The sequence below is a fragment of the Lepidochelys kempii genome, chromosome 1 (genome assembly GCF_965140265.1).
Source record: "Lepidochelys kempii isolate rLepKem1 chromosome 1, rLepKem1.hap2, whole genome shotgun sequence".
In the NCBI taxonomy this organism is placed as follows: Eukaryota; Metazoa; Chordata; order Testudines; family Cheloniidae; genus Lepidochelys; species Lepidochelys kempii.
Genome location: NC_133256.1, coordinates 38401255 through 38420439, shown reverse-complemented (window position 1 = coordinate 38420439; position 19185 = coordinate 38401255). Strand labels below are relative to the sequence as shown.

Here is a 19185-nt window from a genome sequence, read left to right as displayed (position 1 = left end):
ATACAGGCGCAGAAGCCCTGTGACACCATACACAAAAAAGCTTCTGTGAGTGAGCATGCCTCTAAATAACTTCTTAATGCCAGGAGTCACAGCGATCACCAGCAGGTATGGGGAAGGAGAGCAGCAGAAAGTTTTGGGACTAAGGCACAGCAGCATCTTACATCCATTCTGCAAATGTAACCCAAGGAGGGGGCTGAGAACTGAGATCCTGACAGCAGGGCGGGACACCTCGGCAGGGCAGGGGGCGAGGCAGATCAGAAGTCCCCCTCCCAACTTTGGAGCAGCATGGCTAGTGGCAACAGGGCAGCAAAATAGCCCAAAACACTGCAACCTGCAACTGCTAAAAAATCCCTGCTGCTGTCAGTTATAAATAGCCCAATGGGCTGCAAAAACTGCATACTTGGTAACCTCTCTACCCTCACTGCAGAGCAACTTTAGCAATACTATTCAGCTCCTCTTTACTCCTTGCTGGGAGCTACTGTAGCGTGACTCGGAGCCAGGATCCTCCTTGCCCTTTCCCTCTTCTATGTGAAAGTGATAATTATAGGATGCAGGGAAAATTTCCTTGAAATGTAGTATTTAGCACCTATCTAAGTAGATAAGAATTGGTATATTCCAAGGGAACTAGCACAATGCAAACAGTTGATAGTGGAATGAAAGTTCACTATAAGGGCAAGGTTACACTGGAAACTTCAAAGCACTCCCGTGGCAGCGCTCCCGTGGCATTGCTTTGAAGTGCGAGTGTGGTCGTGCGCAAGCGCTGGGAGACAGCTCTCCCAGCGCTCCTGGTAATCCACCTCCATGAGGGGATTAGCTCGGAGCCTGTCTACACTAGCACTTTAAAGCGCTCAGACTTGCTGCGCTCAGGGGGGTGATTTTTCACACCCCTGAGCCAGCAAGTTAGAGCACTATAAAATGTAAGTGTAGACAAGCCCAAAGTGAAGCAATGCTTTACTAAAGGGATGTGTTTACACTAGGAAAAGAAGTTGTGATTCACGGCTGCAACCCTGGTGGAATATGGTTTTCAGCTAGTATAGACATAGCCTTACTATATTCAACATCCATTAAAAAAAATCCTGGTTGACCCTTCCATGGCTCCAAATCCTATTGTGTATGTGGTTTATGTGACATGAAAGTCTGCTGAAATGTTGCAGAGTAATTCAGGATCCCCCCCTCCACTTTGTTAGAACCAAGTTCAATATAAAATCCCTCTCAGCAAATTATAGGAAAATTCTACTGTAATATAAAATAATATTAATATTTTTCATTTAAATAGCGTCCTTCATGCCACAGTCCCAAAAGCTCTATACAAATGTTTAAAAATCCTGTGACGCAGGTATTGTATGCACTTTACTGATGGGGAAATGGAGGTAAAAGTGATAGTGACTTGCCCATTGCCACATAGTAACTCAGTGGCAGAACTGGGAATAGAACCTAGGAATTCAGTCTCCCTCTGTCCTGTTATCTAACACTGACACAATAAATCAGTATTAAACAACCTCAGTGCCTTTTTTTGGTTGGATCTGATTTCTGTACCTCAAAATCTGAATAGATGTTTGCTGTTTTACGGACTCCATGCACGCTGTCATATCCTGATGGTGCATTAGTTAATGACAAATCTTTTTTATACAAGTCCAGGCAGGTTCCTAGTGCCACATTACAAACAGCCAACAATCGAGTTCCGTCCATTTCACTTGGTAGAGAATACTTAATGCTTGTACTACAGTTAAAGAAAAATCACACACACAGACACATACAGTTTACATTAACATGCATTTCTATTTTAAGTTTCAATAGAAAGTAGAAAACTGGAAAGGAATAACTTTCAACATCAAAATTATCTTAAAATTCCTCGACCACAGGGATGCGCAAACTTTTTGTCCCAAGGGCCACATCTGGGAATAGAAATTGTACGGTGGGCCATGAATGCTCACAAAATTGGGGTTGGGGGTGCAGGAAGGGGTGAGGGCTCTGATTGGGGATGCGGGCTCTGGGGTAGGGCTGGAGAGGAGGGGTTTGGGGTGACGGAGGGTGCTCTGGGCTGGGACTGAGGGGTTCAGAGGATGGGAGGGGGATCAGGGCTTGGGCAGAGGGATGGGGCGCAGGGAGAGGCTCTGGGGTGCAGGCTTACCTCAAGACACTTACCTCAAGTGGCTCCCAGAAGCAGTGGCATGTCCCTTCTCCAGCTCCTACACAGAGGTGCGGCCAGGCAGCTCTGCACGCTGCCCCATCCACAGGCACCGCCCCTGCAGTTCCCATTGGCTGTGGTTCTTGGCCAATGGTAGCTGTGGGGCGGTGCTTGGGGTAGGGGTAGCATGCAGAGCGGAGCCCCCTGGCTGCCCCTATGCATAGGACCCGGAGAAGGGCCATGCCATTGCTTCCGGGAGCTGCGTGGAACACCAGAGCAGGGAAAGCCCCAGACCCCGCTTCCCCATGGGAGCTCAAGGGCCAGATTAAAACGGCTAGTGGCCTGGATCTGGCCCGCGTGCCGTAGTTTGCCCACCCCTGCTCTAAAACATTACAAAAAGAAACTTAAATTTCTTTAACAGTCAAAAGAACGCAGTATTATAACTAAGTATTTCAAACCTGATGGAATCACTGAAATAAATGCCACTCCCCAGGTTCCCAACATCAGTTCTTTCCATGCCATGGTCTTCAACCACTATCTTTGGTAAAAGGAGTCCCCTAGAAAAGAAATAGCATCATAGTTAATGAAGGTAGAAGGATCCTGACATACAGTCCCGTGATTAATACGGACTGAGTAAATAGGGTGCCACTGATGAACCAGACAAAATACAGTTTACAGAAACCATGGAAAGGGAGTTCTGGAAAATGTTCAGTAAAACAGAGACATTACTGAGTTAGTCACAATAGGGGAAATCCATGGGTGAGGTTCATCAAGAGGATATTACAGTAAATACTCCTTATTTTTCTAGTTTTAGCACATAAGAACTGCATGTTAGAAAGTGAAAACAAAATAGTGATCACTGGCAAACATCCAGATTAACATGAAACTAGCACTTAATATTTGTCTGATTATACAAAATAGTGCTACTTTTCTATAACCTATACTATGTGGAACACTGTACACTTATCACAGACACATACATTATCTAAGCAAAACAAGGGTGGGCATAAAAGGTAGAGTGTCCAGGAGTGAAGTGCAATTTGATCCTTAATTTTAGTCTTCTTTTATGGAAAGCAGATCTTGTCAAACAAATCAGATTTAAACTTTTGATGAGATTACAAATTTGGTTGATATTGGTAACTGCACAGATGTTATATACTTAGACTTTTGTAAGCCAATTGACTTAGTACCGCATGACATTCTTATGAAAAAATTAGCACTATATAATATAAATAAAGCACATCTGAAATAGATTAAGAACTAACTGACAGAACTAACAGCTAACTGACAGAACTCAAAAAGCAGTTGTCAATGGGGAATCATCATCAAATGGGGATTTTTCTAGTTGGGTTCTTCATGGATTGGCACTAGGCCCAATGCTGTACAATATTTTAAATCAGTGATTTGGAAATAAATAAACAAACACTGCTGATCATATCTGAGGATGACACAAAGGTTGGCAGAGTAGTAAATAAGGATGAGGACAAAGTGAGGGCAGTCATACAGAGTGATCTGGATCAGTTGTTAGATCAGGCCCATTCAAACAAAATACATTTAAATACAACCAAATGCAAGGTCATACATCTAGGAACAAGAAACACAGGCAATATCTACAGAATGGGGGCTGGTATTCTCAAAGCTGTGACTCTGAAAAAGATTTTGCAGTCACAGTGGCTAAGAAACTCAACATGAGCTCCTAGTGTGACATTGTGGCAAAAACGGATAACACTGTTCTTGGATGTAGAAACAGAGAAGCTCTCAGATTATTTTACCTTTGTTTACAGCACTGGTGAGACTGATAACAGAATATTGCATACAGTTCTGGTGTCCACATTTTTTAAAAGATGTTGAAAATTTGAAGCAGGCACAGACAAAGGCCACAAAAATAATTTGAGGTCTGGAGAAAATGTCTTACAGCAAGAAACTTAAAGATCTTAATAGGTCACTCGATTACAGTTTATAAGTACCCTGACAGGGAGAAAATGCCTGGTACTGCCGGGCTCTTTAATCTTGAGGAGAGAGGCATAACAAGAATCAATGACTAGAAGCCGAAGTCAAACAAATTCAGATTAGACACAGGGCACATATTTTTGAAGGTGATAAACCTCTGGACTAAACTTAACAAAGGAAGTAGTGGATTCTCTATCTGTTGATTTCTTCAAATCAAAACTGGATGTCTTTCTGAAAGGTATGTTTTAGTAAAAAAAACAAAAAACAAAAAAACCGATATTGGGCTCAATGCAGGGGTTATCAGCTGACTTGGTTTGCGAGGCTCAGGCTATAGGGCTGTTTAACAGTGGTGTAAATACTCAGGCCCAGGGTGGACCCCAGGCTCTGGGACAACCCCTCTTCGTGGGGTCCCAGAGCCTGAGCGACTACACCACAGCTTCGTAACCCGAGCCCCGCAAGCCTGAGTTAGCTGACACAGGCTAACTGTGGGTCTTTAACTGCAGTGTAGACATACTCTTAGAGGCCTGTGATATACAGGAAGTTCAACCAGACAACCTAATTGTCCCTTATTGCCTTAGAATCTATGAATTCTGTTAAGATTATGATAGAAATCAATTTTATTTGGCTATAGAAATAAAACTAACATTGTATTATTTATACAGTATCATAGGTGTGCATGGCCCTTTACAATCAAATAAAGTTAACAGATTCTTGCCCTCAGGAGCTGCAATCAAAGAGGATGATCATATGAACACTCATTAATGAACTCAGTACTTACTACCATGAGTAGTCCCATAGAATTTGTTAGTACTACTAGTACTACTATTGGCTGCAAATGTTTGACCCTTAATTAGATCCAACACAAAGGATGAAAATAGACAGGATGTGTGGTAAGATATGGGTTACAGCAGCAGAAGATAGTGATGTGTGCTTAATATTACATACACAAATATATTTAAAAAAATAACATCTAAAAATGGAGGGCATAGGTCAGCAATGGAAGGCTTGCTAGAAGAAGGGATATAGTATTCACATTTTATTACTCTTTCCACTCTCTCTCTATTTTTTTTGGTTAGTAATTAAGCTTAAATAGAACACACTGAAAAAAAATTAAGTTCTTTCTCTACCCAGGTATTTAAATTATGCTTATTACCGTGATGTCTGACCACTTATATCCACTTTAGACCCATTTTCAAGAGAATATCAAGTCTTTATAACTCATCTGTTCAAAAGAATAGGTAAATTTTTCCATTATGATGTACCCGCATAAATGTTAACGCTCAAACATTAAAGTAAACATTTGCTTGATGTCAAAGAAAATTATTCCCTTTATAAGCCCCAAATATTAGATAAAAAAGTAAAAAGATGCTGGAAAACCTTAAGGAAAAAATACTGCAAGTTCTTACCGGGAGAGAATTCCAACAAAGTTGCGCACAGATGATGCATGGAATAAGGATTGAACATTCCCAAGACTGCTCAGAAACTCTGCTGTTTCACTTATTCTGCCAACTCTGAATATTTGTAGAACTTTCACTGGACAGTCACTGCAAGAAATTGAAAATGAACTTCAAGGTCATGTGAGTTAGAAAGTATATTCAAATTCAATTAATAGCTAACGGGTGAAGAACTAATATGTACCTCATAGAAATGACTACTCTTCGTTTCTTGTAATTATAAAAGAAAAACAACCAGACACAATACAAAGGAGTATTTACTGGAAATATTTAAATATTAAAGGCAAACAGGAATACAAATTGTAATTCAACAGCAGCTATCTAATCTGTGATTGTCTGTAATCCCATAGTAGGTTTCCTCCTTTTCTATACAATGTAGTTGTGTTTCACAGAGTTCAAGCTATGGCACATCTGTGAAAAAATCCAAATGTTAGTTTTCCAAAATTTTAACAAAAACAGATTTTGAAGTTTCTAGCAATCAGGCCTACTCACTCATTGTCCTTTTGGAGTCAACAGTCTGGGTGACCTAAGGGGAAGAGCTTCTAGCTCATGGTCTGCACAGAATGCAACTGCATTACACTACAACTCCCAGCAGCCACTGACACTTGTCTGTTGAGGCTGGAGAAAGGACCAATGGCTGCTGGAAGTTGTTGCACACTGATTAAGGCTTAAAACATATTTAGGTGCCCAACTTCATGAATCAATGGGAGTTAAAGATATTTAGGCACCTGAGGATCTGGGCCTACAAGCTCAGTCCCGAACAATCCTGCCACAAGCTCAGCTACATACAAAATACTTATTCAATTACAAAACAATCTTGGTGGGATCCTCTCTTAAAGATATTTAAATAACAAATTCAGAGTAGTAGGAATAGGTGCTGAATCCCTCAGTAGCATGAGCAGAGAGGAATTTAGCAAAGCTTTTTTTAAATTTGCCTTTTTTGGTATCCTTTCAGATCCTGGGAAGTCCAGACTTGGTGCAGATCTGTGGATCCTGCTCCATGTAATGCTCCAGCATGCTGTTTATTGATATCACTTCCAGGCTCTACCTCTGACAGGAGGCCACCTTCAGAGTTAAGATGAGGGGTAAATTTTTCAAAAGTACCCAAGTGACTTGGCTCTTAAGGCCATGTCTACACAATGGGTACTACAGCAGTACAGCATACGCTGCTGTAACCCCATAGTGCAGATGCAGATTATAGCAACAGAAGAGATTTTTTTCACTGCTGTAGGAACTCCACCTCCCTGAGTGACAGTAGCTAGGACAACAGAAGCATTTTTCCAACAAACCTGTTGCATCTACACCAGAGGTTAAGTCAGGCCTTTGCACCATTTTCAAAAGTGACATTCAGTTCATTGTAAAAGCAGCAGGTCTGTAAATAGGCACTGGATTGACTTTTGGCCTCCCTGGTTCTAGTATGCCTGCTGCAGGTCCTTCGTTTTCACCTGGCACTGTTGTGATTCCTACCATACCCCTTTGCCTGCATCCCCTGTGCAATCTTTTGGCAGATTTCCATGTTTCTATGACTGCTCCAAAGCTGTGTTTGCACAGTCTCTTCTCCTCACAGGCTCAGGAGATCCAATACCTACTGTCTGCTCCAAGCAGTAGCAAATCTAGTGAGTGGAGCCAGCATGGTCAATTGCTTACAACAAGGGAGAGATGGTAGGTGTGCCTGCCAGGCTGGGCAACCAGAAAAAGACTTTTAAAAATATACAGGGGTTTTAAAGGAGCAGTAGTGGCTTCTGGTCTCTGAGACGAGTTCAAAACTGTGACCAGAGCAGTCAGTGTTAGGTATTGTGGAACAGCTGCTGGAGAACTGTTAGGGTCAACATAAGTCATACAGTGTCAATACTCGTGCTGCATTAACCTCAGTATGTCGACCACAGCTCAACACCATTCAAGGAGGTGGTGTTACTGCATCCCTGTAGTACATCCCTGTAGGACATTTACATCAGCCGGAGATAAATGTAAGTATAGACACATGTACAACTAAGTTGACGCAAGGTGGCTTATGTTGATCTAATTTTGTAGTGTAGACCAGGCCGCAACCTTAGGCTCTTAAGTCCCAATGACTTTCAAAGAGAATGAGGCCAGGTCTTCACCACAAAGTTTTGTTGGCATAGCTGTCAGTCAGGGTGTAAAAAAGCCCATCCCCTCCAGCCAATATAGCTATGCCGCAACCCCCCGCGTTTAGATGCAGCTATGGTGACAGATGAGTGCTTCTGTCAGAGTAGACAATGTGGTTCAGGGACTTGGTATTCCTACATGGGCAGAAAATCTCCTTTTGTCAGAGTCCTTAGTGTATCATAGAATCATAGAATATCAGGGTTGGAAGGGACCTCAGGAGGTCATCTAGTCCAACCCCCTGCTCAAAAGCAGGACCCATCCCCAATTAAATCATCCCAGCCAAGGCTCTGTCAAGCCTGACCTTAAAAACTTCTAAGGAAGGAGATTCCACCACCTCCCTAGGCAACGCATTCCAGTGTTTCACCACCCTCCTAGTGAAAAAGTTTTTCCTAATATCCAACCTAAACCTCCCCCACTGCAACTTGAGACCATTACTCCTTGTCCTGTCCTCTTTCACCACTGAGAATAGTCTAGAACCATCCTCTCTGGAACTACCTCTCAGGTAGTTGAAAGCAGCTATCAAATCCCCCCTCATTCTCTTCTTCAGACTAAACAATCCCAGTTCCCTCAGCCTCTCCTCATAAGTCATGTGTTCCAGACCCCTAATCATTTTTGTTGCCCTTCGCTGGACTCTCTCCAATTTATCCACATCCTTCTTGTAGTGTGGGGCCCCAAACTGGACACAGTACTCCAGATGAGGCCTCACGAATGTCGAATAGAGGGGGATGATCACGTCCCTCGATCTGCTCGCTATGCCCCTACTTATACATCCCAAAATGCCATTGGCCTTCTTGGCAACAAAGGCACACTGCTGACTCATGTCCAGCTTCTCGTCCACTGTCACCCCTAGGTCCTTTTCCACAGAACTGCTGCCTAGCCATTCGGTCCCTAGTCTGTAGCGGTGCATTGGGTTCTTCCGTCCTAAGTGCAGGACCCTGCACTTATCCTTATTGAACCTCATCAGATTTCTTTTGGCCCAATCCTCCAATTTGTCTAGGTCCCTCTGTATCCTATCCCTGCCCTCCAGCGTATCTACCACTCCTCCCAGTTTAGTATCATCCGCAAATTTGCTGAGAGTGCAATCCACACCATCCTCCAGATCATTTATGAAGATATTGAACAAAACCGGCCCCAGGACCGACCCCTGGGGCACTCCACTTGACACCGGCTGCCAACTAGACATATAGTTGGTTAGTTAGACATATAGTTAGACATATAGTTACATATAGTGTAGATGCAGCTTATGTTCCTAGTATACCAGCAAGCCATTTGTAGTGTAGACAAGGCTATCACCTAAGTACCCATGTCACTTTTAAAAAGAAAAGGAGTACTTGTGGCACCTTAGAGACACAGCTGTAGCTCACGAAAGCTTATGCTCAGATAAATTTGTTAGTCTCTAAGGTGCCACAAGTACAACTTTTCTTTTTGTGGATACAGACTAACACGGCTGCTACTCTGAAATATGTCACTTTTGTAAACAGGAGATAGGCTCCTAAGTTACTTAGGCACTTCTAAAAACTTTACCCGAGGTAGGTTTTTTGAGGATTACAAATATTTTTTAATATCCCTACTTATGGAGCTACTATATGAAGCTTCTTTTTTAGAAGACCTTTTAAGCCTGCTCCTTCAACATCTATTTCTACAGTAGTTTGATTTTTGAAAAAAAATATCTTCTACAGAAAATTAAATGCAGTGTCCCAAAAACTAAGATCACGTACTCTCTCTAACTTTATTTCGATGAATTTATTCATTTTTCCATGTTTAATTTTACTGGTTAATTACAAGATAGGGTCTCTAGTATAACCCCAACCAATACAATTAAATAAAACCCAAATGAAATATACATTAGTAAGTAAGCTTTTTGAAAGTATACAGCAAAGAACATTTAATTTATAGTTTTTTACATGAATGAGAATTGTTTGAAAGGGGCTAAGGAGATTCTCAAAAGGGGGGGCAGGTTTTTTAAATAACACGAGGAAAATTAAAAACAGCTGAAATAAAAATTTTACACTTAAAAAAGGATCAGCGTTAAAATACCTGAAAATAAACACTGAAATTCAGAAACAAACACAGAAGCCATAAAATCTAATTAAAACAAATTTAAAAATAGTTCCTTTCAAAATTATTGTGGCCTTGAATAATGAAAGAAAAAATAGATCAATTTTTTCAGTCTCATTAGATACTGTCATAATGAATTTGTTTCTATTTAATCCAAATGTACATCATAGTAGAGGAAGATATATCTTATGCAGCTGATCAAAGCAAAGATGGGCAGGAAGAACAACTGGGGCCAAGATCCAGCTGTTTTTAGAGTTGGGAGTGAGCTACCAATGGCCTATCATCATGCTGGCTGTAAAAGCTGTAGGGCCCCAAGCAAGGACACAGCCCCAAGACGCTGGAGCTGATGACTGGGCATGAATTTCTTCCCATCTGGTTCTGGTCTTAAGGAAGGTATGGGAGCAAGTTCTTTCCTCTTCCTTTTGTCTCAGAGATGGAGGAGGAATAAGATAAACACCTGACATGCTATGCCTGCTTACTTTGCTTTTGTAAAGGCCAGCCCTGCCTACTGCACAATCCTGCTGGCTCTGGAGTGGAGTGGAGTGTTCCAGAAGCCAAAGATCTCACTGCTGTGGGAGAATCTGGTGGCCCACCCCTCATTATATGTATTTTATGCATTATTTCTATAATATTACTGAGATCAACTTATCACTGTTAAACACCCACCTGTGATTGTTTTTCAACACCTGCTGTTTAACATTGAGAAATTCTTCACTCTTTGGATTGATAGCTTGTATCTTGCACCTTAAAGCCCAGTATTTAGCAAGAGATGGTGGGTTAGGGCTTGACATACTTGTTTCACAAACATTAAGCATGTCTCTGATTAGCTAAAATATAAAGATATAAATTAGAATTGATATGTGGATAATATATTGTAGTGATTAGTGAACAATGTTCTAATTCTCTACATTTTTGGTGACTTTTTTGGGGGGGGTCATTTTATACTTGTTACATTTAATATAGAAAATAACCAAAACCCAGAAGAAAGAAAGAAAGAGAGAAAATTATAGTAAAAGAAAATAATTCTCACAAATTACAGTGAAATAATACTGGAACTGAAGATAAAAGCAGAGATTATTTCAATTTATCTGTTAGTATGTATAGCAAGAGTGAGACCAGGTGTGGCACCTTATGTAAACAAAACATGGCAGATACACTTAAACTGCTTTCATAAAACTCCAAATCAATCCAAGCCTTGGGCCATCTCACAACAACTCAGCAAACCAGTATTTTCTGTTGGTTGGCTGCCATTTTGACTTTGCTCCTGGGCCCGTCCCCACACCCTGGCTGCCACTCAGCAGCCATCCTGTGTTGTCAGCAGTGCCACTGGCCAATCAGGAGGGCAATGGCAGTAAAAGCAATGCACAAAGCTGGGCTTCACAGTCTAGGGGAGGGGGGAAAGGTGAGGGATTGAGATCATGTTATCACAAGACTCAGACCAATCCAATTCCCAAACCTTAGCAGGGAGTTTTCCTGCTCGGAGGATGGAGACAGGGTGGGGAGGCCAAGCAACTCAGCACCAGCTTATGCCTGGAGAAGTGGCACACACACAAATTTTATTAACGCATATTCACAGATTCCAAGGTCAGAAGGAACCATTGTGATCATATAGTATGATCTGTATAACAACATATCATGATGGGGCACCTAACCTGCACACAAACTAATTACACAACATTAAACTATAAAAACATTATATTGCTGCCACATCATCAGTCATGGGCAAGATTTATGGGATGTGAGACTTCTGGTATCAGAAACTTTCCTGTGGCCAAAGATAATTATATCGACCATATTTTAAACGTAATTTTTTTTTTGCACCCCTAGTAAGCCCCCATTGCTATTTGGATTCACAATGGAACTACATTTTAGTAGCCCTTGCAAGAGTTAAAAAATATCCTACTCACTGGTGTGACAGTATTTATAAGTGACACTATACAGGACACATCAGTGCTTACTAGCAATCTGAAAATGTTACCTGACAGAGGTCCTGTTTGCTAGATAACAGTTTTTTGGTAATATTATAGTCTATTCCACTTTTGTGACGTATAATTCGATAGAACTCCATCATCATCGCTTTCAGTGCCATTGCTGCTGTTCCCTCATTCATTGCATTCTTTATTTGAAGTAGAATACCTTCCCCTTTGCTCACCTTCAAGAGAAGAGATTATTAAATATGAAATCCTGACAGAACAGTGCAACAAGCCTGAAAAAGGTAAATACTAGAAATAGAGGGTAATTTGTTTCCACACTAAGATAATACTTTTTTGTTTATTCTTTGTTATTGCAACATCAGCACAATGCCTTTTTGTATCTGAGTTTGGCATTCAAAACCAAGTACCTGATTCTACCTTCATGCTGAGCTACTCCGCAAGTAGTCGCGCTGATTTCAGTAGGACTGCTCACAAAGTAAGGGGAGCAGGATGTACCCCAAGTATATAACAAAAAAGAACATGGATTTGATTAGCTGGCAAATGCCTCTTAGTTTCTTGTAAATTCACAAGGTCAGACTAACTCTTTATTAAATAAATAATGGAAAACAATCCCAGAGGGTTTATGGTTGGAAACTACAAGAAGATAACAATAAATGTTAATGAAACTTCTAAATCATTAGCTTATCCAAACGTACGTAAGCAAACACCTATTTATAGCAAGAGTCTGAAGATTGCACTGAAGTACCATTATCCATTTGACATTCTGTCCACATTTGAAATAAAACAGGAAATAGATTTGTTCACATAGCTGTACTGAATTTCAATTTAGCTGTTACTTGTAATACATTCTCATTTGATCCTTTCTGCAGAATGCCATGTGATGGTTTGATGATCACAGAGCAGTAGGGAAGAGGCAAACTTCAATAAATTTACACAAACCATAAGCAATATCCAGTAGTGTAATAGTGACATAAGCCAGGGACTTCATAATAAAGTTGTACTCTATATCAGTACTGATCCAAGGTTGGTCCTTGCTTCACAATGGCCCTTTGGCAACATTGCTAACTGAACCACAGCTTTTAAATTCTTATATTTTAAAAACTTAAGACTATTTCTTAGGAAATTGCACATAATGATGTTTCTGTTATAAATTAACTACTTTGGCAGTGAAGCCAGTCAGAACATATGAATTTTATCAAATTAATTCTTACAGAGGGACACATTGGGATACAGACCTTTTCACTTCTAGGACTGTGGTTCGTATCTTACTTACACTGGCAATGACTGAATGTTATCTACCAAATACCTGGTGACTTATGTAAAATGAACAGGAAATTGCAGTAGACAGGCTCCCACATCTCCACATCAAATGGTATGTCTAAATTTATTTAATTTATACATTAATTGATTTATAAAATGCACCCAGTCTCTGGATACATATATACACACATACATTGGTATTTAAACACACCTCCATAACTGTATCTAGTGTGTATCTAGTATAATTCTGATCCCAGGTTGGAAAGGGCAAAATACTCTTGCTTGGAAACAAAATACTTACATTAATACTTAGATAACACTGGTTCCTAAAGAGTCATCATTTCTAAGCAAAATTAACTTACATCATTTAGGCTGATGTTGTTTACTGGTTCAAGTAGTAAATGGTCCAAATGACCAAGTGCTTCTGCCCAGATCAGTTCCACAAAAGCACTAATTTCTTGGGATAAAGTGCTTGAATTTATGGCTTCCTCTAGAAGTATCTGCAATAAACAAATATCAATTAATAAAAGAAATAGAGATGCAGAACTTGCTCCTCCAGTTCTCAGACTGGTAGAACTCCCATTGATTTCCCTGTTCTGATAAGCGATATACTACAGTATATGTGTTAATATTTACTATGACTTATTTAGGCCAATTGACTTGAATGGGAGACTTGCTTGCAAAAAGTCTTCTGGATGGGGAGCATAGAAAAGCATGAGGTCATGTTCTTGCTTGAAAGTTGAGTGGGCTATCTGATAATGAATGGGATTTATTATTAAAAGATAGTGCAAACAAGCTCCAGATGAGGCGGTATATTCTGCCAGCTCTGCTGGAAGAAACTCCACAAAAAGCTCTACTACACTGCAATTCTTTCTCCTTTCCCTTTAAAACATCCCCAAACCACTTTCACCACAGCCATAACTCTTATGAACAATTTTTCTAATCAATTCCCTAAACTCATACTGAGTCTCTGTCTTGCACAGACTCTTCAGCTAACTCAATTGCTCCCTGCTCCTTCTTTCCTTTCCTCCATTATTCTTTGTGACAGACTACCCCAAAATTGCTTCCAACACCTTTCCCAATCTCAGTGAGGGCAGTAGCCAATCAGCTGCTGATTGATGGATCTGTTGCTTATACAATGAATAGGACAATGGACTGCAAACAGTAAGCTTTGCTAAAACAGACTGCATGTCCCTACTATTTTATTTATTATGCAGTTGATTCCTGTAAGTTCAGGATGGATGGATTCAAAATGATTGTTGTCTTCATTTGGGGTGCATACTATTTCTCCTGGTTCAAAAAGCCGCAAAAAATTGTGTACATTTATCACAGACACTCCTCTCATACAGGTAAAAACTGGGGATGCAGAGCTAAAGAAGAAAGGAAGGGCATGAAAACCAGTGCAATCCATACATCCAAAGCAGCTAAAGAAAGTATGGAGAGATTTTCTAATGCGTACTGAGGAACATCATTAAAATATTTGCTATTGGGGTTTTTTTGGCAGTATTTCTGAGTTCCAGTGGTTGCCATAAAGTCAATGTTTTCCAACAGTTACTGCACAGCAGTATCAGACACAACACAATGTTTCTCTATGCTTAGAATAGGAAAGAACTGTTGGAAGATAGTGAAGTTTTAGTGACAACAGCTGTATTGCTTCAGAGAAAACAATACAAGGGATTCTAACATTTCCTGGATATAGGTGATATTATCTCAAAGCCAGTTTTATGTCAACACGTAGTTTAGCTTATCTGGGGCAAAGGGGAGGGTAGATTGCTTACGGTAAAAAGGTACATGGAAAAAACTTTGTATCACACTACATCTATTTTCAATAGCAGATAAACAATCAAACCTATTTGAAAAAATACTCCTGGGGCCAGGATCCAACTCACTGTTGTCAATGGGAGTCTTCCTACAGACTTCAGTGGAAATTGGATCAAGGCTATCAACATAAGTAATAAGAAAAGGAGTACTTGTGGCACCTTAGAGACTAACCAATTTATTTGAGCATGAGCTTTCGTGAGCTACAGCTCACTTCATCAGATGTTTACCGTGGAAACTGCAGCAGACTTTATATACACACAGAAATCATGAAACAATACCTCCTCCCACCCCACTGTCCTGCTGGTAATAGCTTATCTAAAGTGATCAACAGGTGGGCCATTTCCAGCACAAATCCAGGTTTTCTCACCCTCCACCCCCCCACACAAATTCACTCTCCTGCTGGTGCTAGCCCATCCAAAGTGACAACTCTTTACATAATCAAGTCGGGCTATTTCCTGCATAGATCAAGGTTTTCTCACATCCCCCCCACCCCCATACACACGCAAACTCACTCTCCTGCTGGTAATAGCTCATCTAAACTGACCATTCTCCAGGTTTAAATCCAAGTTAAACCAGAACATCTGGGGGGGGGGGTAGGAAAAAACAAGAGGAAACAGGCTACCTTGCATAATGACTTAGCCACTCCCAGTCTCTATTTAAGCCTAAATTAATAGTATCCAATTTGCAAATGAATTCCAATTCAGCAGTTTCTCGCTGGAGTCTGGATTTGAAGTTTTTTTGTTTTAAGATAGCGACCTTCATGTCTGTGATTGCGTGACCAGAGAGATTGAAGTGTTCTCCGACTGGTTTATGAATGTTATAATTCTTGACATCTGATTTGTGTCCATTTATTCTTTTACGTAGAGACTGTCCAGTTTGACCAATGTACATGGCAGAGGGGCATTGCTGGCACATGATGGCATAGATCACATTGGTGGATGTGCAGGTGAACGAGCCTCTGATAGTGTGGCTGATGTTATTAGGCCCTGTGATGGTGTCCCCTGAATAGATATGTGGGCACAATTGGCAACGGGCTTTGTTGCAAGGATAAGTTCCTGGGTTAGTGGTTCTGTTGTGTGGTATGTGGTTGTTGGTGAGTATTTGCTTCAGGTTGCGGGGCTGTCTGTAGGCAAGGACTGGCCTGTCTCCCAAGACTTGTGAGAGTGTTGGGTCATCCTTCAGGATAGGTTGTAGATCCTTAATAATGCGTTGGAGGGGTTTTAGTTGGGGGCTGAAGGTGACGGCTAGTGGCGTTCTGTTATTTTCTTTGTTAGGCCTGTCCTGTAGTAGGTAACTTCTGGGAACTCTTCTGGCTCTATCAATCTGTTTCTTTACTTCTGCAGGTGGGTATTGTAGTTGTAAGAAAGCTTGACAGAGATCTTGTAGGTGTTTGTCTCTGTCTGAGGGGTTGGAGCAAATGCGGTTGTATCGCAGAGCTTGGCTGTAGACGATGGATCGTGTGGTGTGGTCAGGGTGAAAGCTGGAGGCATGCAGGTAGGAATAGCGGTCAGTAGGTTTACGGTATAGGGTGGTGTTTATGTGGCCATTGTTTATTAGCACTGTAGTGTCCAGGAAGTGGATCTCTTGTGTGGACTGGACCAGGCTGAGGTTGGTGGTGGGATGGAAATTGTTGAAATCATGGTGGAATTCCTCAAGGGCTTCTTTTCCATGGGTCCAGATGATGAAGATGTCATCAATATAGCGCAAGTAGAGTAGGGGCTTTAGGGGACGAGAGCTGAGGAAGCGTTGTTCTAAATCAGCCATAAAAATGTTGGCATACTGTGGGGCCATGCGGGTACCCATAGCAGTGCCGCTGATCTGAAGGTATACATTGTCCCCAAATGTGAAATAGTTATGGGTAAGGACAAAGTCACAAAGTTCAGCCACCAGGTTAGCCGTGACATTATCGGGGATAGTGTTCTTGACGGCTTGTAGTCCATCTTTGTGTGGAATGTTGGTGTAGAGGGCTTCTACATCCATAGTAGCCAGGATGGTGTTATCAGGAAGATCACCGATGGATTGAAGTTTCCTCAGGAAGTCAGTGGTGTCTCGAAGGTAGCTGGGAGTGCTGGTAGCGTAGGGCCTGAGGAGGGAGTCTACATAGCCAGACAATCCTGCTGTCAGGGTGCCAATGCCTGAGATGATGGGGCGCCCAGGATTTCCAGGTTTATGGATCTTGGGTAGTAGATAGAATATCCCAGGTCGGGGTTCCAGGGGTGTGTCTGTGCGGATTTGATCTTGTGCTTTTTCAGGAAGTTTCTTGAGCAAATGCTGTAGTTGCTTTTGGTAACTCTCAGTGGGATCATAGGGTAATGGCTTGTAGAAACTCGTGTTGGAGAGCTGCCGAGCAGCCTCTTGTTCATATTCCGACCTATTCATGATGACAACAGCACCTCCTTTGTCAGCCTTTTTGATTATGATGTCAGAGTTGTTTCTGAGGCTGTGGATGGCATTGCGTTCCGCATGGCTGAGGTTATGGGGCAAGTGATGCTGCTTTTCCACAATTTCAGCCCGTGCACGTCGGCGGAAGCACTCTATGTAGAAGTCCAGTCTGCTGTTTCGACCTTCAGGAGGAGTCCATCTAGAATCCCTCTTTCTGTAGTGTTGGCAGGGAGACCTCTGTGGATTAGTATGTTGTTCAGAGGTATTTTGGAAATATTCCTTGAGCCATTTACAACGCACACTTTGCTTCTCTACAAAAGAAAAAAGACACTAAACTTTCTAAACTACTACATGCTACAAGGGGCCACAGCAATGGTTCCCTCACCCCACCTAGCAATATTGTTAACCTATCCAACTATACTCTCAGCCCAGCAGAAGCAGCTGTTCTATCTCGGGGCCTCTCCTTCTGCCCCTCCACCCCCACGAACATGATACAGTTCTGTGGTGACCTAGAATCCTATTTTCGACGTCTCCGTCTCAAGGAATATTTCCAAAATACCTCTGAACAACATACTAATCCACAGAGGTCTCCCTGCCAACACTACAGAAAGAGGGATTCTAGATGGACTCCTCCTGAAGGTCGAAACAGCAGACTGGACTTCTACATAGAGTGCTTCCGCCGACGTGCACGGGCTGAAATTGTGGAAAAGCAGCATCACTTGCCCCATAACCTCAGCCATGCGGAACGCAATGCCATCCACAGCCTCAGAAACAACTCTGACATCATAATCAAAAAGGCTGACAAAGGAGGTGCTGTTGTCATCATGAATAGGTCGGAATATGAACAAGAGGCTGCTCGGCAGCTCTCCAACACGAGTTTCTACAAGCCATTACCCTATGATCCCACTGAGAGTTACCAAAAGCAACTACAGCATTTGCTCAAGAAACTTCCTGAAAAAGCACAAGATCAAATCCGCACAGACACACCCCTGGAACCCCGACCTGGGATATTCTATCTACTACCCAAGATCCATAAACCTGGAAATCCTGGGCGCCCCATCATCTCAGGCATTGGCACCCTGACAGCAGGATTGTCTGGCTATGTAGACTCCCTCCTCAGGCCCTACGCTACCAGCACTCCCAGCTACCTTCGAGACACCACTGACTTCCTGAGGAAACTTCAATCCATCGGTGATCTTCCTGATAACACCATCCTGGCTACTATGGATGTAGAAGCCCTCTACACCAACATTCCACACAAAGATGGACTACAAGCCGTCAAGAACACTATCCCCGATAATGTCACGGCTAACCTGGTGGCTGAACTTTGTGACTTTGTCCTTACCCATAACTATTTCACATTTGGGGACAATGTATACCTTCAGATCAGCGGCACTGCTATGGGTACCCGCATGGCCCCACAGTATGCCAACATTTTTATGGCTGATTTAGAACAACGCTTCCTCAGCTCTCGTCCCCTAAAGCCCCTACTCTACTTGCGCTATATTGATGACATCTTCATCATCTGGACCCATGGAAAAGAAGCCCTTGAGGAATTCCACCATGATTTCAACAATTTCCATCCCACCACCAACCTCAGCCTGGTCCAGTCCACACAAGAGATCCACTTCCTGGACACTACAGTGCTAATAAACAATGGCCACATAAACACCACCCTATACCGTAAACCTACTGACCGCTATTCCTACCTGCATGCCTCCAGCTTTCACCCTGACCACACCACACGATCCATCGTCTACAGCCAAGCTCTGCGATACAACCGCATTTGCTCCAACCCCTCAGACAGAGACAAACACCTACAAGATCTCTGTCAAGCTTTCTTACAACTACAATACCCACCTGCAGAAGTAAAGAAACAGATTGATAGAGCCAGAAGAGTTCCCAGAAGTTACCTACTACAGGACAGGCCTAACAAAGAAAATAACAGAACGCCACTAGCCGTCACCTTCAGCCCCCAACTAAAACCCCTCCAACGCATTATTAAGGATCTACAACCTATCCTGAAGGATGACCCAACACTCTCACAAGTCTTGGGAGACAGGCCAGTCCT

At 42.0% G+C, this 19185-nt stretch overlaps 1 protein-coding gene across 7 annotated transcripts in view; it reads right to left on the bottom strand.

The window, feature by feature from the left end:
• PARP4 (poly(ADP-ribose) polymerase family member 4) overlaps positions 1–19185 on the bottom strand; it is a 122203-nt gene that overhangs the window by 70628 nt on the left and 32390 nt on the right. For all 7 annotated transcript variants that reach the window (XM_073339260.1, XM_073339270.1, XM_073339310.1 and 4 more), the window contains exons 8-13: positions 13274–13411; positions 11696–11869; positions 10384–10544; positions 5485–5622; positions 2587–2685; positions 1537–1720 (exon numbers count right to left, since the gene is read on the bottom strand). In XM_073339260.1, coding sequence (XP_073195361.1) covers positions 1537–1720; positions 2587–2685; positions 5485–5622; positions 10384–10544; positions 11696–11869; positions 13274–13411 — 894 coding nt within the window. The remainder of the gene's footprint in view (positions 1–1536; positions 1721–2586; positions 2686–5484; positions 5623–10383; positions 10545–11695; positions 11870–13273; positions 13412–19185) is intronic.